Here is a 26,418-nt window from a genome sequence, read left to right as displayed (position 1 = left end):
ACCTTAGATAATGTAGATAGATATATACCTTAGATAATGTACTGTAGATTTATAGAAATACTTTGATTTATACTGTAGATTTATAGATAGTTACAGTTGATATATACCTTGGATAATGTAGATAGATATATACCTTAGATAATGTACTGTAGATTTATAGATTGTTACTGTAGATAGATATATACCTTAGATAAGGTACTGTAGATTTATAGATTGTTACTGTAGATAGATATATACCTTAGATAATGTACTGTAGATTTAAAGAAATACTTTGATTGATAGATACTGTAGATTTATAGATAGTTACTGTAGATAGATAGATATACGTTAGATAATGTACTGTAGATTTATAGAAATACTTTGATTGATGGATACTGTAGATTGAAAGATGGATAATGTAGATAGATATATACCTTAGATAATATAGATAAATAGATTCCATAGATACTGTAGATAGATGTATACCTTAGATAATGTACTGTAGATTTATAGAAATACTTTGATTGATAGATACTGTAGATTGAAAGATGGATAATGTAGATAGATATGTACCTTAGATAATAAAGATAGATAGATACCTTAGAGAATGTAGATAGATATATAATATAGATAGATATATACATTAGATAATATAGATAGATAGATACCTTAGAGAATGTAGATAGATGGATACCATAGATAATATAGATAGATAGATACCTTAAATAATATAGATAGATATATACGTTAGATAATGTAGATAGATATATAACTTAGATAATGTAGATAGATATATACCATAGATAATATAGATAGATAGATAACTTAAATAATATAGATAGATATATACCTTAGAGAATGTAGATAGATATATACCTTAGAGAATGTAGATAGATAGATACCTTAGAGAATGTGGATTGATAGATACCTTAGAGAATGTGGATTGATAGAAATACCCTGTAGATATTAGATTGATAGATACTGTAAATTGATTGATAGACAATGTAGATTAATAGATACTGTGGATGGATAGAAATATAGGGTAGATATGTAGATCCTGTAGATCTGATAAATAGAAAGGTACATACATAAATGTTTGTTGATTACACCACATGAAGAAGTTAAAAAAGAGTCAGAGATATACATCTCTCGTCCATCACAAAAACTAAAAAAAACACTGGACTTTCCTAATTCTGGATTCATTCACTCAGGCGTGACAGTATGAGGCCAAGGAGGTGTAGGTGACTTCAGACCCCGTCTAGAACAGATCTCATATCCTTTATTGAGACCATCAACAATATTAGTTTCAGTTGACCTACTACACCAGCTAAGACACCTGAAAACTGCACATATGAATAATACAATTCAAAAGGTTTGTTCTTTTTAACGTGTCAAATAGTTCAACGTTTAAAATAATTGTCTCAGTTTGCTTATTTTATAAATTCAGAGTCACAACCATGATTTGAAGTGATTACACAGTAAAGACACTTTTGAAAATGTAATAAGGGACAAAGACAGCATTAAATAACGTGTAGAAGTAAACAGGTTAATAAATGTTTTAAATTAAATTGTCTAATCCTTTAAAAATAATGTATCAATGATTTTAAATTGAAGTAATACATTTTTGAAGGTATGATGTACCTTTTTAATATTTGTTTGTATAAAAAAGTTCTCTTTACTTGTAATTGTGTTATAAACCTTTTTTTAAAAATCATATTAATATAAATATTATATGTCTCTCACTTTTAAAATTTGTATCATTTCAACAAGTTGTCTATTTTATTAGATGTTCAGCCTTTAAGGTCCGCAAATAAGATTTTCCGTGTTGCCTTTGGGGAAATCGTTCGTGCAGAAATTGACGTATCAGCAGTTATTGTTGCTCTTCAGATGCATTTGGAGGAAGTTTAATGCACCCATTTGTAGCCAAGTTAAAAAAAACAGCATTCTTCATTTTTGGGTCGATTTGCTGCGTTTTATGAGAGCAACATTTGGAAACAGCACCGTGTGTCATTTAAACGCAGCACGACTGACACCTTCGCTCACATTAACGCCGCGTCGTGCTTCTCTGGACAATCGCTGCCCAAACCTCCTCTTTTTTAGTTTGGCAGCTCTGCACCATCTCCGCTGAAAGAAAACTGGCAAATGAACAGAAAATGGAGCAGGTCTTGAAAATCAAGTGTGAAAAGTCATCGATTCTCAGCTGCCTTTCCTCCCTCCTCCTGCAGGGTTGCAATTACTGCTATATATCAGGTGGCAAACTTCTTTGAAGAGATCACAAAATCCTAGAGGGAATAAAACACAATTTAAAGTACATTTTTGATGACATTTTTAAGTATAACTTTTGAGGAAAGAATACGACAAACAATACATTTTAAAGTATAATTTGTGATGAGAAAAAACTGTGAATGAGATATTTTTAAGTATATTTTTGGTTGAAAATATACTATAAAAAAAAGTATCATTTATGTGCAGTAGAAGTCAGAGCTTCGTTTGTGGGAACTTTAAACCGGACTTCTTCCTTCAGGGTGCTGGCTGCACGGCCCTGGTGGTGGCTGTGGTAGCAAAGAAGCTGGAACTAACCAAAGCTGAAAAACACGTCCACAATTTTATGATGGACACCCAGCTAACAAAAAGAGTAAGTAGACCCTCTCCCTCAGCATCTTCCGAGGCGCCCGTCGACGATGATTCTTCTCGTTCTCAGGTGAAAAACACAGCTGCGAACGTTCTCAGGGAGACGTGGCTCATCTACAAAAACACCAAGCTCGTGAGGAAGATGGACCACGCCAGAGTCAGGAAGCATCAGAGGAAGTTCCTGCAAGCCATTCACCAGTAGGTGTCGCACTTTTAACCTAGACAAACGAGGCTGTTTTGATGCGTTAACGACGGCTGTTTTTCTTGAACTCTGAATTGTTTGACACCTGTAGCAAACACAAAGTCCACGACTAACATCAAGAACTTTATCCACAGCAGCTTTGACATGTTTTCGATATAATCGTGTTTTTATTGATGATCGTGACTGTATTTCTGGTCTGAAGACAGTTTAGTCTTGACTAGTGCTGGGTGGCTGCGCACAAACACAACTGAATGAAGTATTTTGTTAGTAAAACGTCATTGATCTAGCTCTAGAGTATTCTCCTGCAGTAAGGACGTGGTTCAGATCAGCAGCACGCCTCCTGCAGGTGAGCACACAGAATACACCTTCCTCTGAAGTACAGTAGGAAGTTTTTTTTAAATCTTTATTGTTATTATAAATCGATGCTAATATGCTTTAATCGCTGCCTTAATTGTTATCATGTTCATCATTATTATTGTCATTGATTATCTTTTGAAAAAAATGAGATAATGTATCATAAGTAATAATTTTCAATACAGTTTAATAATAGATTATATAGTTTGTGAAGAAACATTTCATAGTCTGAACTTTCAAAATGCAATAAATAATGAGAAGTTATTTTATGTAAAACTTTTATTGCCAGTGTTTTAAACACGACATGGAGAGTTGTTATTTTGTTTGTCAGTACAGAATTAAATAATAAAATAAGATAACACACAGAAATTTAAAAAAAAATGGCATTAATAAACAGAACCAAGCAACGTTTTGGTTGTTTGTTTAATATAAAAAGTCATACACTTTATGACACAATGAATAGACTATTTCAGAGTATTTCTTATTTTAATTAATATTATTTATTTTTGGTAAAAGCCTCTCCTTTTCACTCAAGGATTTATTTTCTAATAAATGTATATTTAAGTTACTACCAAAGTTAAGGTAAGTGCAAAGAAACTAATGGATCAACTCAAATGTATAGTTGAAGCAACAACATTTTAAAAAGAATCTGGCCCTTTTAAACCTTAAAACATACATTTTCAACTCAAGTAATTAATAATTAAGTCATTTTTTATTTATATAGCGCTTTTCCACACCAGGGTCACAAAGCGCTTAAACAATCAAAACAATATTCAATAAAAATATACTTTAAAGGGGAAGATACGATAAGACAACCAGGTTATTCAATTCTATAAAGAGAACAAATACATTTATTCTGCAATACATAAAACTGCTGCTTTTCAATCTAATTTAGAAGAAAAATCATTTCAAAGGATTGAATGCAGCAGTTTTTATGAAATTCTTTATCCACATTTATCAATTGTATTATCATTAAAATGAATCATTAATTCAGGACACTAACCAACAAAATTCACTGATGTCAAAACTTGTGTTGACCATGAATGAATTATAATAATGAATAAGTTATAACGCAACGAGTATTGTTGTTGAAGTCTTAAATAGATTTAAATAAGAATGAAAAGCGGTTGAATAATTCATGCTAATAGAGTCCCGCTCGTGTGCCGCCCAGCACTGGTTCCACCTTGAAGAGTAGAGGATCCACAGCAGGCTGATCGATCAGATCCTCACCTCCTGCTGCCAGACTCTTCCTGAGCCGTGAGATCAGACCGATGCATCTGCATTTGGACTTTGTTACCTGCTGGTCAGACGCCGTTTTCATCAGCTGGTCTTTTAGCGTCTCCCCGGGGACCCCACCCCCCCAAGCTCTCTAGCTCCAGCTCCAGCAAACACAATAAACTCCAGGGCTGAGTAGTTTATGGTCTCGGCTTCTATAGAGACTCAGAATCCCCCTCTTTCTGTGTGTGTAGAAGTCTCATGTCGCCGTGTCTTTGCTTTGCTCATGAACGCCCCACATTTGTGTGTTTAAAGACTTTGAATCCAGTGCAGAGACATTTGTCTGCGGCTGCTGCAACCCACGTCCAGACTCGTAGCTTCGACTAGCCTTAAGACACGAAGGTTCCTCCGCGGAGTCGTTGCGAGGCTGCTGTCGTGTTGAGGTGATTTGCACCGGTGACGATACAACATCTCCTGCTCGCCGACACAAAAAAAAAAAGTTTGGTCTCTAAATCTCTATCCGATCTACGGTCGCGGGTCCGAGGACAACAACTCAGCGTCAACACGCCAGAGTCACACTTCATTAGGATTCTGTGCGTTCCAGCGTGTTATCTCTGGAGCGCTGCAGGCCTGGATGAGGGATGGAGAAACGGCCTGACAGCGAGCAAATCACTAAAGTGCAGGGTGAGAAAATTGTCTTTGACCCGACGCAAGGTGCTGGTAAACATCCAATCATACACTTTAATGATCAGGAGTGACGCTCACACAACAGTGTGTGCAGGACAGCTGCTTCTCCTGACGTGCAGATGGATTGGACCGTGTTTTTCGGCTCCTGCTCAAATTACCAGAAAAACACCCATAAGGATTATTACTGGATGCCATTATCGCGTAGCATTTCACGTCAGACTCGTCTCGTATTTAAGAGCGATTGCGAGGCGGTTGCTCTGCTGCAGCACTTCTGGACCGAGCAGGTAACTCAATATCTAATAACACGGTGAGCAAGAGACGCCACGTGACGAGCAGCATATTCATGTTCAGGTGTCGAGCAGAACCTGCTGCAGTGGAATAAAAAATCGGGTCACTCTAGGAAAATGGTGCCTTTTATTTTACCGTCCAATTTCTTGAGACGTTCAATTGTTTCTAGATGTGGTGTGAATAGTATGAGGATTTTAAAATGATATTTTATTACATTTTAGCCATTTCCCTCATGTACAGGGAGTTCCATGTCAATCCATGTTCCATCTAAAATATTTATTAAATTAAATTATCCTACCTATTTTTCCCCGGCCTGCAGTTTATATTCTATCCTTTAAACACCAGCTAATGTCAAACACATCTCCTCTGACTCACTCACATGTTACAAAAGTTAAAGTCTTCCTCTCCAAGATATAAGTCTCTCATCATGACCATGTTTTTAAGTTATTACTTTATAAAGTTCTCCCCCCATCTGAAATCTCGGCGAACGAGAGGTTACGGTAGCAGAGCCCATTATGACGTATTCATGGTTTCACTCCTCCTCCAGCCAGCTGTAATCACACCCCGCATTTGTTTATACAACGAGTCCCTTGGAGTTGGAGACATCCAGGGTTGGTGACGCATTGTGACAAACCTTGACGTTTGACCAATCACAGCATAGTGGGTGTGGTTATGGTGAACAAGATTTTAGCTTGAGAAAAACAAAGCATTTCAGTGGAAAATCCTCGCCCAATGTTTTTGTACAAACAGACACTGATGAGAACAATAGAGTCACATATATTTAAGATACACCTAAATCAAGACAAAGGTCTTCATTTCTGACACAATTTAAATATGATTTACTTCTCATTTTGATAGTAAGTTAATTCAAATCTTACCCTCATTATTGTTTTTATATTCCAAACCGTAGCAAGAAAATCTTAGAATAGATGGTATACTTGCTACTTGCTAGCTTAGCTAACGGAACACTTTAAAGTACATATTATACATTTCTTCAACTGAGGACATGTTGTTTGTTACTGGAGAGTAGAGTTTAGTTCGTCTGCTCTGTCGTGATAAAAGGTTTGATCTGCGGAGGAAACTTATGTATTGTGAATGTCTTAAAAATGTATTTTTGCAAAAATGGAAATGGCTCCGGTTTTCGCAGAAAGACAGGAAAAGTTGCTTTACTGCCTCACATGACATGATAACTATTTACCCTTGAAAACGAATTATTATGTATTATAATTAATGATTTATTTCTGCGTTAAAATGTTTTATATTTACTTTTTTTTATTACATTTTATCAAACATATAGACATCAAAGATATTATCAGCATAAGAATTTCTAGAACATCAATACTTTTGAAAAATAATAATAAAATTAAATAAAAATAATTAAGAAACAAACTTGAAGTAACTTAAAATGGAACAACCATTATACATCTATATTCAGCCAGTTTTCTTGTTTCCAAGGTCTTTCTCTACACAATGTTGTTCAAACCTCCATTTATTTGTGAGTCAACAGTGTTAATACATTTCCTCACTTCAGGTCCTTCAACCAACTCTTAGTTATTTAAGATTTTCACCAAATTCTGATCCTGTTTTTGAAAAAGAAAAAGATACATGTGCAAGGGGTTCTGATATCTCAACACCAATACGTATGAACTATTATTATTATTATCATTATTCCAGACAAGCGGTATTTTTGGACAATCCCGAAAGATGTGTGTGTGATCTGAGATACTTTCCTTGCAAAATCTCCAACATAGTAGTCGTTCGTTTAGCTGTTTACTTTTCTATTTAGCCTTGAAGTGTGGCGACAAAGAGAGATTGTGGAATTATACCGTCGACAAGAGTAGCTGAACTGAGGGTTGCAGCAGCCGGGAAAAAAAAAAGCCGCTTTGACCATCTTTATTCCTGATGTAATGATGATTCATTTGTCTACTTCATGTTTCTTTTTTTCCCCTGTTTGTGTCGACCCAATGCAATAGAGCTCGGAAGTAAGTTCTTCGCCTCACGTTTAGATCCTGACCTGTTGTGTGCATGTCAAGCAGAGCCTTGAACCTTCAACCTGACGATGCCACCTCAAGAAACCGATGACACTCCCTCAGTTGATAAGTGAAATTCATGCCCTCGCTCCGTTAATTTCCTCTCAATGGATCCCGCTGAGTCAATTCGATCACCTCAACAATAATGTCACTTTTCCCATTTAGCCTTGACATTTGTGTGACAGCGACACACTAACACTCGCCCCCCCGCCGGGACCACTCGCTGCACGACCACGACACGCCTGCCGATGAATTTCAATTATCAGTGACGGAGGGAGTTCTTTCCATTCCTGCATGGGTGTGATGAGAGTTTGATCTTTGATCAGACAGAAACTGATCCACTTTGCTTTCACGTACCCCAGGATGACATCTGGAGCTCCACACGCCTCGGGGTTGTACGACGCTTGAACCCTCCACAGAGGTCGTGACCCCGCAGACGAGGGCTCAGGGTCATCTTTGGGTGTGTGGAACCATCGTTTTCCGCCTCTTGCTGCCACATGTCTCCGAGATATTGTGGACCAAGAGTCAGTTAGCTAAATGACTTTGGTGTTTTCTATCCTCTCAAATGTTTGTTTTTTTCTACTTCTATGCTCCGAGTTATGCTTGTCATCTGCAGTTCAGTTGTCACAGGCGCCGCGAGAGGGGGAGGGGCTTGGATCGCAGAGGAATTATAGGGGCCCAGAGGAAGAAAAAACAACTTTTAAAGATTACTGTAGCATCCCAGCCATGAATGAATGATGGCCGATGATTATGGTTCTAATCTTTATTTTGCTGCATGAACCGAGCTCACAGGCACCACTTAAGAGCTGAAGATAAAAGAAAAGAAACACATTCTCAAGACACTTTCATTCAATTAAATTACGTTTTTCGTGGCTAACACGTGTCTCGCTACCTTTAGTAAAACTTAGTGTTACACAGGGCCGGGTCTAGGCAGGGGCAAGAGGGGGCCTGGCACAATGCCCCCTCAAGATTTGTGGCTGCCCCCTCATACATGCCTGTCTAGACCCGGCCCTGGTGTTACAACGTGACCGATATTAACACAATTAAAATTAAATAAACAACAAAATGTATCTCTGCTCCGTAAATGTAATTCCTTGTTGTCAGTAGCCTGCAACAACTCTTAAAGGCTGTAACTTTCTCTCAATTTTGTGAAACATTACATTATAAATCGCGGAACCGGAACCGGACATTTTCCTTTCAAAATAAAAGCACTCGACAAATTATTAAACGGGCAAAAACTGTGGAAAACAAACACACATGACTGGATTAAATTACAATTCAAATTATTTTCAACGAAAAAATGTGGTTCATTTACAATTCACAGTCACAGTGAAGATTATTTATAATTTCTTAAGTTGGTTACTTTATATTGAATTATATTGAATTAAAACAAAGTAAAATAATATCAATAATTTAGAAAATGTATTATTGAGTTACTTGAAAATATTTCGTTTTTTTTTTTTTAAACCCAACAATTAAACCTTTTACTATATAAATTGTTCAATAAATTAAAAAAAAATAAAACATTTCAATATACAAATTATTAAATTTAATTTTTCAATAGAAACATATGCAACCTTTCGAAATAAAAATGATTTAATTCATTATTTAAAAAATAATAATAATAATAATAATCAAATGCATAAAAATAATTAATAAAAAACCTTTAAATGTTAAATACAACCAACAATATACTGATGCTAATTATATACTTTCATAGTTGTTCCTGTAAATTATTAACCAACACCCCACAACAGAATTTGATAAAAAACTTCAATGGTGACTACAGAATACTTGAATAAATAACATTAGCTTGTACAAGAGAAACAATAGAAACAATAGAGGAACAGAAAACACTTGTTAAAGTAGATGATAAAGAAAAAAACATCAAAGTGGGTGTTGCTGCATCTGCCTGATGCTGTCGAGCAACGTGTTTGTGCAAAGACAACTGAAGATAAAGTATTGATCTCCTCAAGCTTGTATTGATACAGCTGCTCCCCAGAAGAACACGTTTTTGTTTAAAGGCGTGAAGCTGAATCTAAAAGATAATTGAGAAAGAATAGCAAGAAAATGAAAGTAATATTCCATAAAACCACGTTATTGTTGTTATTTTTCTATAGATTTCTACGATTATTTCAAAGCAATAATTGTGACGACGCTCACCTAGAAAACTCCTCGTCTTACCAGGCGTGCCGGGGACCGTCCTCACATCCATTAACCTCCATGTTTGACAGTGGCCCTTCAAATGAGCGATGTCACTTTACATTCCCAAGGTCGAAGTGGACATCACAGCGAGGACGGCCGGCGTGTTTGAACAGTAGATTGGACGTCAGCGTCGTGACCTGCTCGCAAGGTCAGAGCGAAGCCCGCGAGCAAATGAGCGACAGAGCGAGGCAGTGAGACGGAGGAGGAGGAGGTTCACACGTGAAGTGGACGATAGAGCCGTGACTGAGATGCTTGTTACAGGCGTAGTCGTGCAGAGAACATCTTTGCTTGGGTCCGTTCACTATGAATAACAAGCAGTTTTAAAGTGGCCATTCAGAAGCGTAGCTGCCCACGATGAGTGATTGGCGGAGGAGGAGGGGTGACACGGGGAATATATAAACGCCGGGACACACTGGCCTTCACGCCCTGACCTCCACGCGCCCTTTATCTTGACCCTCCCTGACAGCTACTGGCCAATCCTGCGACACATTAGTCAACCGTCCACGTTTTCCTGTACGCTATACGTCGTTCATAGTTTAGAAAATAAGTGTCTCCCGCAAAATAAATCCTTAAAATTTGCAGCAATGAATAAATTAATAAGCGTTTAACTACTCAAGCTTTTAACTTCAGCGCCCTCTGCTGGTCAAATTAACACCTGCCAACAAACAAAATAATCTTTCCTTTTATGTACTCTTCCTTGGTACTTATCGCGGTGAAAGAAAAGAATAGTGTATTTGTTTTATATTTGATCAAAATCTGAGTAAAATAATTAATGTTGTCTCTAAATGACTTCCGTTTTCAAATCGCAAATTAAACAAAACAAATTATTAGATTATGTAGTGACATTTCTTGTTTTTTTATTTAATTTAAGTAATTTTGTTGTTCAGTATTTTAAAATACCTATATATATATATATATATATATATATATATATATATATATATATATATATATATAGGTTTTAACAGAACGCACACGAGCCATGTATGTGGTTCCTTTATGGCCCCAATGTTTGACTTTATTGTGATTGATTCAGTTTTCAATTGCTGTTTCTAATGAGGTATTTATTCATGTTTACAGGGGCATAGGACATAGGCAGCAATGGTCATAGTGGTATAAATGGTGTAATATATAGATTAAGATGCATCGTGCAAAAATAACTTTTGTGCGTTTGTGTAACATATAGCAAATATTAAGTACATTGAGTGAAAGCTCAGTTAATAGAGTATGTTTTTGAGATTTTTGATTTTCTAAAATGACAACAACTATTAACTAAACAACAGTTAGTGTGTTCCACAGTCTTGATCTTCCCCTTCCTCTCTTGTGGTCTCTCCACCTGCATGCAGCTCTATAGACCAGACCCTGCATCGTCAAACACATCCTGTGCATGTGGGACTGCTCTCTCTCTCTCTCTCCCTCTCTCTCTCCCTCTCTCTGTGAATGCCTTGTGTGTCCACGATGATGACCGTCCTGAGAGGACGAACGTGAATTTATTTGGGTTCTTGAATGGTCTTGTGTTCAGATTGAGAAGTGTTAAAATGGAGCAACGCAAGCTGAATGACCAAGCAAACTCACTAGTGGACCTTGCAAAGGTAAGCGACATCCGGCTGCGTCGCGGCGACGCACACGCATGTGACCTTTGATCCCTACCATCAAAGTCTACAGGTGTCAAATGAACAGACATGTCGGGTGATGTGTGAACCCAAAAAAACAGTGTCTGTGTAAAAAAAAAAAAACTATACCCTGATGTTTGTGTGGCGGCGTGTGAGACGAGGTGCAGGAACAGTCACTCTCTGTGGCGTCGGCCTCCAGATGCACTAAACACAAGTTGACAAACCTGAGGGCAGGAGCAGGCAGCCTGCCAGCCTGACACAGCACAAACAGTAACCTGGGAAGAGACACAGTGTGATGTGATGATTCAGCCGGTAAAGTCAAAGCTGCGAATGAGAGGACGGAGGGAAGAACCGCCTGAAGCCAGTTTTCCATGAAGGGTGTTCTCTGTTACTCCCAAATCCATTCTATGTAACAGCAGAAATGTCATTTGATTGGATAAGCTGTAGTTTCATAGAATGGGCGCTAGGTGGTGGTGTGGCCTCAGCTTCATCTGAGTGGCTGATTCATCACTGCAGCACTTTGAGGCTCGAACCAAAGCCTTGTTCTTCCTCTGATCGGATGAGTTTGAATATGTTCTGCAGACCCAGAGGGATCCACACGCTTTTATAGTCATACCTCTGGCAAGGAGCCTCTTCCTCCCGCCACAGCAACACTCTTGTCATAAAGTTGAGATTATTGCTCGTGTGAAGGATTTATTTCTCCCTAAAAGGTTCTGGGCTCTTCCTTTCTTGAGGTTGTAACAATTAATGTCCAAATCAATTCATCTGTCCCGTCACGTGGAGGCGCATGTGAGCAGAGAGGAGATTTTATTTGGACCACACTTCTGACTGTGGTCAGAGAGAGTCGCTGTATTGATCCGTGCACAGAAGGACACTGGCTGACTTGAAACATTAGATGATCATTTTATTAAAAACGGAAGCGTTTAGATTCAAGAAGACGGATGAAGGAAGTGTGATGGAGACTTGAATTTGTTGGGTTGAACCTTTCGCCTCATGTATGAACACAACTCACACAATCTTTGTAGAGATGTCTAAGCCATTTGTTTGAAATTAAGATGAGGCGATGAATGGAAATATATCAGTGACATAAAATTGAATTCAGTGTTTTCTATATTGAAATTGTTTTCTTTTATCGTATATTGTTAAATTAATTTTGTTTTATAGCCTTTTTGAATTTAAATTAAATATAAACGTTGCCACCATTATATAGTATAGAACAATTATACTGAATTGAATAGGAAAACCACTTAAAATGCAGATTTAGAAAATTAACTTTTAAATGATTGGAATTAGAATACCAAACTGTCTTCAAAAATGCAATTCAAAATAGTCAATAAAAAATATTTCAATGTGGGCATTAGTATAGTAACATGCTTATATTGAATCTAAAATTTAAAAAAAATTGAATTAGAAAATATTTTATTAGATGGTAATTGTTATTTTTCTACACGTGGATATTTTTGAAACATTTGATTTAAAACACCAACATATTCAATCTTTTAATAAACAAATGACTGGATCAAGTTTTTGGAAAAACAGCCACCACAAAATTTGAAAAAAGAACAACAAAGTTTTGAAAATAAAATGAGTAAAATTCAACCATTTTTAATGGCACTAATATAGTTCCATATGGATGTCAGCAAAAGACTTCTACAGCAGCAACTAAATGAAAGGTTAAAACTTGTCATCCAAATAATAGAAAGTTTTTTTATGTACGAAAAAAATTCTGTAGTTTCTTTCGATATTTAAATTTTCTATAAAGAAGTAATTAAGATAATGATAGACAATATTGAATGACATTATTTATTTCTAGGTATTGTACCCATTAGGTCTTTAAAAAATAAATAAAACAAAGCACAAAATACACAAATTGGACTTTTGAAAGATACAATTATGAGTTTTACAACTGACTGATCCGTGTCAGCTGGCACTCAATGTGTCTAAGGAAGACCTTTTTTGGTGTTGAGTTTTTTTATATTATGTCAATTAACGTAAACGACAACTATTCGTAGTAAACTATGTATTCATTAACATACTAATTCATAATATTTGTATGTTATGAAGTATAAATTGTTATACTTTCTGTGCCGCTCCTGACATCATTCGTTACATTTGTGACTCTGACGAGAAAAGTCCAGGTTAACCAGTTGAAACCAGTTTTCCAGGCGACACTGAGGTGGTGGAAATGATGTTAAAATAGCTGCGTTTCACACATTTGTTCTCCACTTTCCTCCGTGTAAGCAACTGAATCTAAATTTAGCTGAGAAGGAGGTAAGTGATGGATGCGTCGCCTGCAGGCTTCCCAGGATTATGAGTGTGTTGATCTGAGACACCGGCAGCTGGAGCAGATACTTATCACAGCGATGGGAGACGTTCAGATGTAGAATCCACGGTCATTACGCAGCATCTGCAGTGACAGCGAGAACTCTGCTGTTTTTTTTTTTTTGTGCTGGAATTGAAGCAGAGAAAAAAAAAAGGCTTTCAATGGAATTCAGCAGAGACCTTTTCTGTCTGCTCAAGGCCGACTTGTAATGTACTCTGCTCTGCATGGAAATGTGCCGCCTTTTAACCGGTTAACCACATAAAATATGTCCTTTCCAAAAGCTGCACTCGCTGGAGAGGCTGTAAAGAGTAAAAATGACGGATTATTCGGGGTCGCGACTCCACTCAGGCTTCCCTTAACCTTGTAAAATGTTAAATTAGCTGAGTTTTAAATCCAGACTTTGCTGTAGGTCAGTACAGCTTCACTGTTGTGCACACAGCTCGATAGAGTGTGTTTGCATTTTACTTTCTGGCAGCTGCGGAGACAAACGATGTACTCGCGTCTTGTTTAAACAATCGACTGTGTGTTTGATAGACATTTGACACATGTAAACAAGTTTTTTAAACTATTACTCATATATTATTCTGTGAGGCTTAGTATTACTCCACGAAGCTCTGTAGTATAACTCTAGTAGGCTTCATAGTATTACTCCACGAGGCTCTGTAGTATAACTCTAGGAGGCTTCATAGTATTACTCCACAAGGCTCTGTAGTATTGCTTCACGTACTAGGTAGTTATGCTAAACTCTGTAGTAAAACTACTGGAGGCTACGTATAACTCTGCAAGGCCCTGTAGTATTACTCTGGTAAGCTTCATAATTTAACTCCGACAGGCTCTGTAGTATTACTGCGTGAGGCTCCATAGTATTACTCCGGGAGGCTCTGTAGTATTACTGCGTGAGGCACCATAGTATTACTCCGGGAGACGCTGTAGTATTACTGCGTGAGGCTCCATAGTATTACTCCAAAAGGCGCTGTAGTATTACTGCGTGAGGCTTCATAGTATAACTCTGGGAGATGCTGTAGTATTATTGCATGAGGATCCATAGTATTACTGTGTGAGGCTCCATAGTATTACTCCAGGAGGCGCTGTAGTATTACTGTGTGAGGATCCATAGTATTACTCCATGAGGCCCTGTAGAATTACTGCGTGAGGCTTCATAGTATAACTGGGAGGCGCTGTAGTATTACTGTGTGAGGCTTCATAGTATAACTCCGGGTGGCGCTGTAGTATAACTGTGTGAGGCTTCATAGTATAACTCCGGGAGGCACTGTAGTATTACTGTGTGAGGATCCATAGTATTACTCCAGGAGGCGCTGTAGTATTACTGCGTGAGGCTCTATAGTATTACTCCGGGAGGCGCTGTTGTATTACTGTGTGAGTCTCCATAGTATTACTCCGGCATGTGCTGTAGTATTACTGCGTGAGGCTCCATAGTATTACTCCAGAAGGTGCTGTAGTATTACTGCGTGAGGCTCTGTAGTATTACTCCAGAAGGTGCTGTAGTATTACTGCGTGAGGCTCCATAGTATTACTCCAGAAGGTGCTGTAGTATTACTGCGTGAGGCTCCATAGTATTACTCCAGAAGGTGCTGTAGTATTACTGCGTGAGGCTCTGTAGTATTACTCCAGAAGGTGCTGTAGTATTACTGCGTGAGGCTCTGTAGTATCACTGCAGCAGTCTACGTAGTATTACTCCACAAGGCTTTGCCACATCTTGAGGCATCATAGTCAGGAGCCTCCCAGAGTAATACTACAAAGATGCACTGCGCCATCAGTCAACACTATTAGTCACGTAGTAGAAGAAAACACAACTTATAATCAAGTACGGAAACCATCCAGCGGGACACGTTAAATGACTGAAATGATGATGATGACTTATGTGCTTTAAGCAATTTCATGATCATGTGACTGATGTGTTGACCTTTGCACTGAACAACTTGTGTATTTTCCTCCGTGTTAAGGAACTAAACAACAATGTTCTAGACAGTACTTGAAGAGTGTATGACTGCTACATTACAAATAACTGTTACTCACTAACTTACAATGTGGACAATGATGTGGTGTCTTTTGTCGTCTGCCCCGTTCCAGACTCAGAACATCATGTACGACATGATATCGGACTTGAACGAGCGAGGCGAGGACATGGAGAAGAGGATCGCGCTGCTGGAGACGAAGCTGGAGACGCTCCTGAGCAACTTGCAGGCTCTCCCGGGACTCATCAGTCAGGTCATCAGCCAACAGCACAGGGACTTCCTCGAGGTTCAGCTCCAGCCTTACGACAAACACAGTCCTGAGCGCTCGCAGTCCGTGTCCAGGCGGAGGTCGTCGTCCACAGCACCACACACCTCGTCCGAGAGCAGCTAGAGACCACGGGGAATGACTTTTGCCATCATATGGCCAAGTTGCATTTATCTCAAAGCCTTATGGTTTCAATAAGTATTATCCAAATTCTGATGACAGAATCCAAGCTACTATGGACAATGCGTTTAAATGGATAGCTAACATGCTGTTACTTGTTTTTTATTACCTCAGACATTGTTGTTGACACATTGTTGTCCTTGCCTGGTCGACAGGGGGCACGGATACCGGCGCTTCCTTCCGTTGAAACCACCAAAAAAATGGGGCTATCATTCGAACTGTTGTTATGCAGCCAGGTTTGAGCGGCAAAGGTTAGACCACGTGTGCACTAAAGTAGTGCTTCTCACAGACTCGTCCATGTGGGTCAGGAGGAGACCAATAAAGATGAATGCTTTGTAACAAGGTTTAAATTAGGAAAACTAGTATCTATCGTATGAACATCATCAAAGAATAGCAGCTTTTTTTTATTTTCTCTGCCCCGTCTTGTTTCGGAGCGAACATCGACAATAATTTAAGTTAAAAGAAATGCATCCGAAATCTGTACTTGCACTTACTTTTTATGGATGCACTTCGATGCCGTCCGGTGTGTGATGATATGAAGATGCATTTAAGAACAGTCCAGATGTTCGGGGCATGGGTTTATTGTCGTCAATTCCAAAAAGTAATCGTGAGTATAAATGAATCCATTTTGTTTTTACGTGCAGTACAAAGATGGACAGAAGGTCTGCCCGTCGCTTTCGCCTCATCCGCTGTATCCTTCCTTCCTGTGCGACTCATGCCGACACCTCACTCGGACAACGACGAATGCAGAGCAACAGTTTGCTGTAACTGTATCTACCTTTAAGAAATATGAATACTATTTTTATATGTTTTGATGAGAACAAGCACACATCCTTACAGCTATACAGTTCTCACCGGAGAGCAAGGAGACGACAGATCCAGCATGTGATTCACTCACGGTGCATTCGTTACAACTGGGTTTTAAACTTTATCTTCAATCGTTCTAACAGAAGAGTTATTTTGCTGAGATGGAAGCTCAATTTTAATAGTGAATGTGGTGATTTTATTGCAAGGCTTTCCTGTTCAGATCATTAGAAATTTGCTGAAATGTCCCCCTTTTTTTTGTTACGTATCCTCTTTACTTTCAACAGATGTAATTTGACGACACATTTTTGCAAGATCCATACCATAAACCAGAGCACATAAGATCTGGTAGTCATTCATCAAAACAGCAGCACTGGTCTTCCAATCTTAAGAGTAAGATATAAGCAAATAATAATAATAACAATAATACATTTTAACAAACCAATGAGAGATATTGTATGCGACTTTAACAATAAAAAATATACAATTGTAAAGACTGTGGGTGTTTTATTGTGCAAATAACTGAGAAGGAAATGCACTTGATGGATCTACTGACTCTTTCAAGAAACATCTTAAGACGTTTTTATTTGTTCAGGCTTTGCCTTGATTTTCTGGAACTCCTGTTGTGTAATCAGTTTTATCTTGATCTTTAAAGTATATACTTTATTGAATTTTGTTTTGATTGTTTAAGCGCTTTGTGACCCTGGTCTGGAAAAGCGCTATATCAATACAAATGACTTACTTACTTACTTACTTACTTGCAGGCTTTTCCCTGATTTTCTGGGACTGTTTTTTTTTAGTATATATTTCTGGAGGATTTTTTTATTATTGTTTAAGCGCTTTGTGACCCTGGTCTAGAAAAGTGCTGTATAAATATAAATTACTTACTACTTACTTACTTGAGTTGACTTTTATGTTGCGTGACTTTAATGCTGTAATTTTTGACTTTAATGTTTAAAGATAACACTTATTTTATCATAGCTTTTGCTAAGATTTGTCGTTTTATTCAAGCAATACTTTTGGATCCCCATTTATATTTTATCAGTTGACGTGGATTTTATCAACACAAAAAAAGAAGGAGGGCAGGCAAAGTCTCGCGAGATCACCGAGGAGGAAGCGCGCAACTACGCTTGCGTGGTGTGGACCGGTGTGGCTGCCCTTATGTCTTAACAATTTACTTCACTAACTTTCTCGTCCAGACTCACAGAAAACCTTTATTCTACTCGAGCGTTCACACAAATCCTCGCAACCATGAGTATTCTCGCCAAAATCGCGGAGATCGAAAGTGAGGTGAGTCACGCGCTCAACTGTGGCACAGACACGTTGCTAATGCTAACGGCTAATGCTAGCAGCTAATGCTACACAGTGTCGCTACGTCAGGCCTTTAACTTGTAAATAGTATTTTTAAATATCAGTGGATCGACTGAACTGTTTCCTTCCATTAACTTCTCTGGCTCTGTGTAAAATGTAGTTTAGAATATGTGCCGATGTCAAACATGTGCAGATAACATATGCCGGTTGATATCAGGTTATTGAAGGATTTGTGCCAATATTAAACAATCCTGTCAGTAAATACCATCTTACTTGGATATTAAAGATTTATATTCACAATATACGCCAGCAGTGTTTATGAATTTATTTATATGAATCTAAATCAGAAACTTGTATTAATGCTAGTGTTGTAAACACAACATAAGGATTTTTTTGTGTAATTACAGAGTCAAATAATGTGAATTGTTAAATATACAATTATGGAACAAATAAAGCCAATATTGTCGGTATATATGTGTAAAATTCAAAAATATAAATTGATTTCTGTGATAGTTTTATCAGAAAAGTCTTGTAAAGAGATTCCAGTGATATAAGTATCATTTTCCTGTGACAAATATTGAGTAAGTAATACATTATTAAAACTGTTAAGATGCACTAATTTCTGGTCAACATCCTTAATACTTGGTCAATATTGTTCATTATTTTAGGTCTTACGTTGCCTAATATTTAACACATTTAAAAATGGTTGGTATCATTGGAAAGCTTGCTAAACAAAGAGATTTGATTATGTTATAATGATCATTTTAATCAATTATTAACATTAAATTAGAAAACGTGGCCTCTTAAAATGCACATAGAAAAAGAAAAAAGAGTAGCCCAGATTGAACAAACTCACCATTAGTTGTTTAAATATACATTAATGTAAACGTAAGGTTCGGTTACAGTGTATTTTTTTTATTGATTAAATTCATGAAATGAATGTTGGAAGTGACGGAAAGTAAACACATCTGGTCGTACTCCGCAGGTCCAAAAACTCAGTGCAAATCAATTATTTTAAAAGATATTTGGCAAACGCACAGATAAATGTATAACTTATAATATGATCGGGATAACGATTAATATTTTACTCACCTCAGATGTTTTGCGAGATAGATTTGTCGAGTGAAAACTTGGGAAATATTGTCAGAGATTTGTGGTATATGTAGTTGGTCAATCCAAAAATGGCGATAATCTTGAACTAGCACGTGTTCTACATCATCAGTATTGTTGTATAGTGTTGACCAAAACAACAAACGCGGTTAAATGTGGAATACAACGATCGTTTTTTGGTTTACTTGATCAAACCTGAGACACATTGACACAGACTAATTGACAAGTGATGAGATCCAGGAAGTGATAAAAGCATACATGCATAATACAGTTTTCTACACTTCTTTATTTGTACTGTAAACATGTTCGTCACAAAACGTCTGCTACGCTACAGGATTTTGAACAGTATTTATTGCAGACCTTCAAGTTGTGTGTTGCTGTTGTGGTAGATGGCCAGGACGCAGAAGAACAAGGCGACGGCTCACCACTTGGGTCTGCTCAAAGCACGTCTGGCCAAACTGAGAAGGGAACTGATCACTCCGAAAGGAGGCGCTGGTGCAGCCACAGGAGAAGGTAACAGACGGCATTTTCAGATCCGTATATATAAATATATTTGAATTCAATGAGATGAGCCGGAATCCAGTACATTTTGACATATTTAGTTCTGCCTCTGCAGCGCTGATGTTCACATGTTAAATGACATTTTTAAAACGTGCATATTCATGAGATGTTGATGATGTCGCAGGAGAGATTGAAAAGATACGACTGGTGTTTAAAAGCTCTGACCTTCACTATTATTTATTACCAATCTGATGGATTTATTATCATCCGGATCTTTCAGTTGAAGAATCATGTTGTAAATTAGGCGAATATCACTAAAAGGTTTCCGTGAATGTCTTTGTAAGGGTTCGACGTTGCCAAAACCGGAGACGCTCGTATCGGCTTCGTGGGTTTTCCTTCGGTGGGTAAATCGACTCTGCTCAGTAACCTGGCAGGTGTTTACTCCGAGGTGGCTGCTTACGAGTTCACCACCCTCACCACTGTCCCCGGAGTCATCCGCTACAAGGGAGCAAAGATTCAGGTACACAAAGTTTAATTTTTGTTACATACAGGAGGGTTTTTGGTTGTTTTTTTTACGTGATTGAGATGTTCTCTCTTCATACCTGCAGCTTCTGGATCTTCCTGGAATCATTGAGGGAGCCAAGGATGGCAAAGGAAGAGGAAGACAAGTTATTGCAGGTACATTTTGTTGATGAATGTGATTAAAACGGCTTTATCTTCATCATATGAGGGCTCAAAGAAAACTGTGTACACTTTCAAAATGTCTTATTCCATATTTAACAGCACAGTATCATTTTCCATTTCGTTTGTTCTTCAGCTTTCAAGTCATATTTTATTTTTTAATTCATTTTATGGTTTATATTTCAATAAAGTTCAAAATAAAGTAATTTACTGATTTACTTTTGAAAAAATGTACAATTAACATGTCAATATTTGCAGTAATTGTTCATTCTTGTGTTGCAATTAAACTTCCGGCCGCTAGATGGCAGTAGTCATTACGTTCACAAGATTCCGCCGATGACTGAGGTCGAGAGGATACAGTCGACCCCAGCAGCTTAAAAGTTGATGTTTGACTCTGGTGTCAAGTACTCAGGCAATACTAAATATGTACCTTTGATCCTACATTATTGCAATATATCCTAATGTTGCCCCTGTATCATGATACGCATTGTATCTCCAGATTATTACCAATACACACTCCTACTTCATACCTTCTTGTATATCTGTAAGTTCATACATTCATTGTTTCAGGTGTTGGACAGTGAATATAATGGATATTTTACAAAGTTACCGGCATTACTGCATCATGAAAGTAAAAAAAAAAAAGATTTACTGTACTTATTGATTTAATTCTCTCGTCTCAGTGGCCCGGACCTGCAACCTCATCCTGATCGTTCTGGATGTTCTGAAGCCTCTGGGACACAAGAAGCTAATCGAGCACGAACTGGAGGGATTTGGCATCAGACTAAACAAGAAACCTCCCAATATTGGCTACAAGAAAAAGGACAAAGGAGGCATCAACTTCACCGCCACGGTCAGTGGACTGAACAAGAAATCCTAATAGAGACGTACTTTTTTTTTTAAGGTTACCACAGAAACGATGATCATCTTCATAAGAACTTGTGCTTCTTCCTTCACTAACATTCTTTGTTCAACATCTTTCTCCTCTCAAAGTTGTCAAACCTTTTTAAGTGTGACTTATACAATATGTTTACATGTGTTGTTTATATTTGAATAATGTTTTCATAAAAATATGATTCAGTTTTTTCACTTCGCCGATGCAGAAGTCTACCATCAATCATCCTACCGATTTCCCTAGCAACAGTATCTCTTGCATCTTAAAATGGCTCCCTCTCGTGGACATCCGCTGAACTCCCCCCCCCCCCCCCAAGAGCCTCGCCGTTTGATTGGAAACTTGGTTATTGATTAGTGTCTTTTCCTGTCGTCCTCTCGCTGTAGTGCGCACAAACCGAGCTGGATTCCGAGACCGTCAAGACCATCCTGGCTGAATACAAAATCCACAACGCCGACATCACTCTGCGCAGTGACTGCACGGCTGATGACCTCATCGATGTGGTGGAGGGAAACCGGTGAGCTAGTCCCAGAGCGAGGGTGTGGTCTGCTGCACTCCAGAAGAAGAAAGAGATCCGTCTCTATAGAAGTGTGGAGATTAACAAGCATGAAATGATTCAATGAAGGTTTAATCAAATAAGGAACCTGTATAACTCTAATCATTTAAGTCGATGATCTTTGATCACCTGAGCTTTAAAATCTGCTTTCGCTTGTGCTTTAATAAGACCCGTCTCCTTTGCATCAGGGTCTACATCCCGTGCATCTACGTGCTCAACAAAATCGACCAGATCTCCATCGAGGAGCTGGACATCATCTACAAGGTGCCCCACTGCGTCCCCATCTCGGCCCACCACCACTGGAACTTCGACGACCTCCTGGAGAAGCTGTGGGACTACCTGAAGCTCGTGCGCATGTAAGGCTCGAGTCACGCGACCACGTCTGTCGTCGAGAACCTCCGTCTGAACCCGCTCGTGTTCTTCCTGCAGCTACACCAAACCCAAAGGACAACTTCCCGACTACACGTCTCCCGTGGTTCTGCCCGACGATCACACCGCCGTCGAGGATTTCTGCTTGAAAATCCACAAGAATCTCATCAAAGAATTCAAATAGTAAGTTGATCTTAACTCGATCCGGTCTGAACCAGCAGTGGTTGTTCGAGGAAATCCAAACTATGGTTAACATGAAGATGCAGATTAAATGATGGCCTGAAATCATGGTATGATTAAAAAAAAAAAAAAAAAGATTTAATAGTCCATAACTAGTCATAAGCAATTATGTGCTTCAGTGATGAAACCTGCGGAATGAAAGTCGACTACAGTGGAAGATGATTCATGAGATGAAAGTATTGATTTTAATATTTAAATAGAATCTTAGAAAACGACCTCTTCCCGTCGTCTTTTGCCATTTAATATATATTCGTCATATTTATTTGTAAGTATGAATTTTATTTTGGTTTTATTGTCTATTTTCCTTTTGCCTGAACTGAAGCTACACCATCATTTTCAACGACAACTTTAAATCCTTAAATTTAGGGTTCTGCTCTTAGGTTTTTTTACTTTTAATATTTACATTCTATTGTGTTTTATGATTAAGTATTGAGATGGTCTCTGGTGTTATCACCAGTGTTATCATTTAACAATATATTTGAACAATGTCTTCTAACATTATATAATATAATTATATATAACATAAGTTAGTTATGTTAGAATACATTATTGCTATACCAAGTTTCTAACTTATAAACAATCAATAAAGTTCTACCTAACCTAACCATTATAGTAAATGTACTTTTTTTTCTTCTTAAAATCTCGCTGCACTTAATCCTGTGGTCTATGTTCATGTAAAAAATAAGAACATTTAATTATCTTTTAATATATACAGACAAAACCTGACTCACCGACACATATTTGCATTTATTTATCTTTCAAACAAGATCAAATTAACAATATTTAAGATTATAGTTAAAACACACAGTTCTCTTGGGGAAGAGAATAAACTAATTAAAAAGAAAATTAATAAATTTTAGAAGTCAGCTGTTCTGAATGAAACTAAATGGAGGAATATTGTTAGACGTTGGTCTGGAGCATGTTTCCATCCCAGCAGATGCTCCTTGAACGATCCGTCACCGAATAAGGTTTTTGGATTGAAGTCGTCGCTGATGTTGCAGCTCTTGTCTCTAAATGGACGTGAACGTTCAGTCACTGCCTTAGTGCTGCTGAGCATTAACTGTCCTCCGGGGACCTGACGGGTCAAACGCTGACCCCTGGTGACCGGAGATAATTTGAGGAGCAGGAAGTGATGTCGCTCGTTGTGATGAACCTTCCGCGAGAGTCTGTTCACTGACGCCGCTGTTCTCTTCTTGCAGCGCTCTGGTGTGGGGGGCCTCGGTCAAGCACAACCCCCAGAAGGTGGGCAAAGACCACGTGATGGAGGACGAAGACGTGATCCAGCTGGTGAAGAAGTAGAAGCGTCCGACGGCGCCTGCATGCTCGAGGTCATCGGTGTCATCCATCGTTACGCTGTAATCACACAAGTATTGACAAGAGAGCTCGTCACAAACAAACACCATGAATAGTTCATATTGAATATTGGTAAAAGCTTTCATGAGAAATAAATATCTGTACAAACAAACCTCTTTTCTAACTTGTCGTTTTGTTCCCTGCAGGTCAAACTCAATTGACATGATTTGGATTTAAACGAGTTCTGACTTATTTCAATCACCCAGAGTACACAGAGGAAATACACAAACATATTGATTTATAACTGACATGTATGTGTTTTCAATTCACCTTTTACAACCAAACCTGGACATTTTACGTTAATGACAATCTGCTGTTTTGTTATTCAACAAATGAACAATAAAAATAAAATTGAGAATTGCGAACCAGTCAATAAACTCAATTGCACTAAAACTATTAATTTGATACAATTATATTTAGAGATACACTGTCCGCTCGTTTTATTGAGATCCGTTACCGAGATCATTTATTTGGCCTTGTTTATGTTTTGATACTAAATGTACTTATTTATATTCATAATAAAAGTACAAGGAAATTGTATTACATCTCAACGCATTCAAGTAAATACAAATACAATAACTTGAAAAGGGTTCAAGTGTTATTTCTTTATCAGAAAAAGATGATCATGAAACTAAAACTTATAATGCATTGATGTAAAAAAAACATTTTAAAATGGTTTATTCGTAAAAAGAAGTAAATCATTGTTTCTTAACAAAATAAAGATAAGACTAATTAATTTCTGTAACATAAAAATAAGCAAGTTTAACCTAACATTGGTTGAGAACTGCATACAAAGTGTTAAAGGTAGAATTCAAATGAGTGTTGATTTAAAACATAAATAATGTGAACTAGAACTAGAATCACATTTATAACAGGTTTAATTATATGAAACTGAAGAGTATATTTTAAACTATTTGTGTTTAACCATCATTTATGATTTCATGAATAATAAACCAAAAACGGTTGTAAAGTTAGAATAATCACAAAATGTTGAATCGAAATGAAAACCATTTACAAATGCTTTAATATACAATATATGATTTAATTCAATGAACATTGGCGTCGACCTGGTTTGAGGAGGAACCATGAAAATAAAATCTTACTAAATCCCATAATAATCCCTCATTAGTTTTGTGTTTCACCTGAAGATGAAAGTCGAGGCTTCACTGGTTGCAGTGAGACGTTGTGCAGTCGCAGCTTTTTCTTCAATGCAGCATCAGTTGCTGCTCGTGCAACAGCAGGACGTTCATGGGTGTGGGACGGGGGGCCGGGGGGACGGGGGGCCGGGGGGGGGAGGCGGAGAGAAAAAAGTCCAGCAAAGTGATTTATGTTGCATTGATGATGGCGGCAGTTATTCAGACGGGTGGTCGCGGGGGGGGCGGTGGTAGAGACGGCCACTCAGGTTAATCAGTTCATTCACTCACGCACAGTTTGGGGACACGGCAGCTGTTCTCCACTAACAAGACTCCAGAGGGAGTCGAGCGAAGCATTTCATCAGAGCCGAGAGCACTTCCCCAAAATGTCTGTCCGTGCTCCGTCCTGGAGGAGCCATTTTGTGCAGCTGATCCCGTCGAGGAGTCGCCATGTTTGATCCGGAGAGAGTTTGGATCCAGAACCAGATCGTACGAGATATGAAACCATGACCATCGAGATTAAACTTTATCATCTCAACGTGTTCTTTTCTAAAAAAAAACACTGCTGGGACAAAACACGAGAGAAATGACCTTCATTCAAAAAATAATAAATCAATTTACTTGATTATTTTTCCCACATTGTTGAAAGTAAAAGCCTTTTCTCGATCGTATGGAAGTCAATCGGTGCCAGAATATGCTTGAATTACACATTTCATTAAAACACTTTATTGTTTAAAGCATGAAAAGAAATGGTTAAGGGAAGGGGTTTGATTTTTTCTTGTTATTTGAAGGAAAAAGAAAAATATAGCCACATTGATATGACTGTGTTATAATCTAACTGTTGCATTATCAACAAAATTTGTTGACAAACAAAAAAAGCATGAAATATATCTCACTTATTTTCATATTGAACGTGTGAATTTGTTTGTTGAATAAAACAAGGTGAATATTTTCAAAATGAATATTTTTTAACACACAGATAATACTGAATTTAGAAGATTATTTTGGACGATTAGGAATTGAAATATCAAACGTCGAAAATGGTAGAGAATTTTAATTATTAATTAATTAATTAACGTTTTCAACCTTTTAATATGGAAATTATTAAAAAAAAAAAAATTTGAATAAGTCATTTGATATGTTAAATTTAACCATTTAATGTTATGACGGCACTGATCTACTTCCATACAAAAGCACCAGCAGGATGAGGGTCGTAGACGTTGTAAAGGTTATTATTTTTATCAACAATAAAACACACAAACATGTGTCCACTGCTGTTTAAATCTAAAATCACACTGAGCCAGTGGTGCAGTTTATTTATGCTCCATAAATACACAACCCTATTTATTAATAATTCCAAGCGACTTTTAGTGTTTCATCAAAAATCACAGGTTTCAGAAGAAAAGTGAAACTGCAGACCAGACAAAGATATGATCTATTTATTGAATGAGACAAAAATGAACATAAAGTGCTTTAAATTAAATCTACTGTCAGACTTCAAACAAATATATCTTAAGATG

General features: G+C 37.7%; 2 protein-coding genes across 4 annotated transcripts in view; both read left to right on the top strand.

The window, feature by feature from the left end:
- Positions 1 to 17,225, top strand: part of kcnn2 (potassium calcium-activated channel subfamily N member 2) — a 43,273-nt gene extending 26,048 nt beyond the window's left edge. For all 3 annotated transcript variants that reach the window (XM_087791254.1, XM_087791256.1, XM_087791255.1), the window contains 4 exons: positions 2,504 to 2,614; positions 2,681 to 2,808; positions 11,114 to 11,183; positions 15,619 to 17,225. In XM_087791254.1, the coding sequence (XP_087647380.1) occupies positions 2,504 to 2,614; positions 2,681 to 2,808; positions 11,114 to 11,183; positions 15,619 to 15,894 (585 nt within the window). In that variant the 3' untranslated portion in view covers positions 15,895 to 17,225. The remainder of the gene's footprint in view (positions 1 to 2,503; positions 2,615 to 2,680; positions 2,809 to 11,113; positions 11,184 to 15,618) is intronic.
- A 641-nt stretch (positions 17,226 to 17,866) lies between these two features.
- drg1 (developmentally regulated GTP binding protein 1) lies at positions 17,867 to 23,877 on the top strand. Its single transcript, XM_087791238.1, has 9 exons — positions 17,867 to 18,042; positions 19,563 to 19,686; positions 20,019 to 20,194; positions 20,283 to 20,352; positions 21,039 to 21,208; positions 21,634 to 21,764; positions 21,992 to 22,159; positions 22,233 to 22,355; positions 23,612 to 23,877. Exons 1-9 carry the CDS (start codon positions 18,004 to 18,006, stop codon positions 23,709 to 23,711), a joined length of 1,101 nt encoding a protein of 366 aa, XP_087647364.1. The 5' UTR covers positions 17,867 to 18,003; the 3' UTR covers positions 23,712 to 23,877.
- The last annotated feature ends 2,541 nt before the right edge of the window (positions 23,878 to 26,418 follow it).

This window comes from Callionymus lyra, chromosome 5, assembly GCF_982586985.1.
Source record: "Callionymus lyra chromosome 5, fCalLyr1.hap1.1, whole genome shotgun sequence".
NCBI classification, from domain to species: Eukaryota; Metazoa; Chordata; class Actinopteri; order Syngnathiformes; family Callionymidae; genus Callionymus; species Callionymus lyra.
This window is presented reverse-complemented; position numbering and strand designations above follow the sequence as displayed.

Coding starts and splice junctions, on each gene's coding strand:
- drg1 (XM_087791238.1), top strand. CDS start 18,004: ATGAGTATTCTCGCCAAAATCGCGGAGATCGAAAGTGAG. Junction 19,687..20,018: donor TGGTGCAGCCACAGGAGAAG/GTAACAGACGGC, acceptor TGTCTTTGTAAG/GGTTCGACGTTGCCAAAACC. Junction 20,195..20,282: donor ACAAGGGAGCAAAGATTCAG/GTACACAAAGTT, acceptor TCATACCTGCAG/CTTCTGGATCTTCCTGGAAT.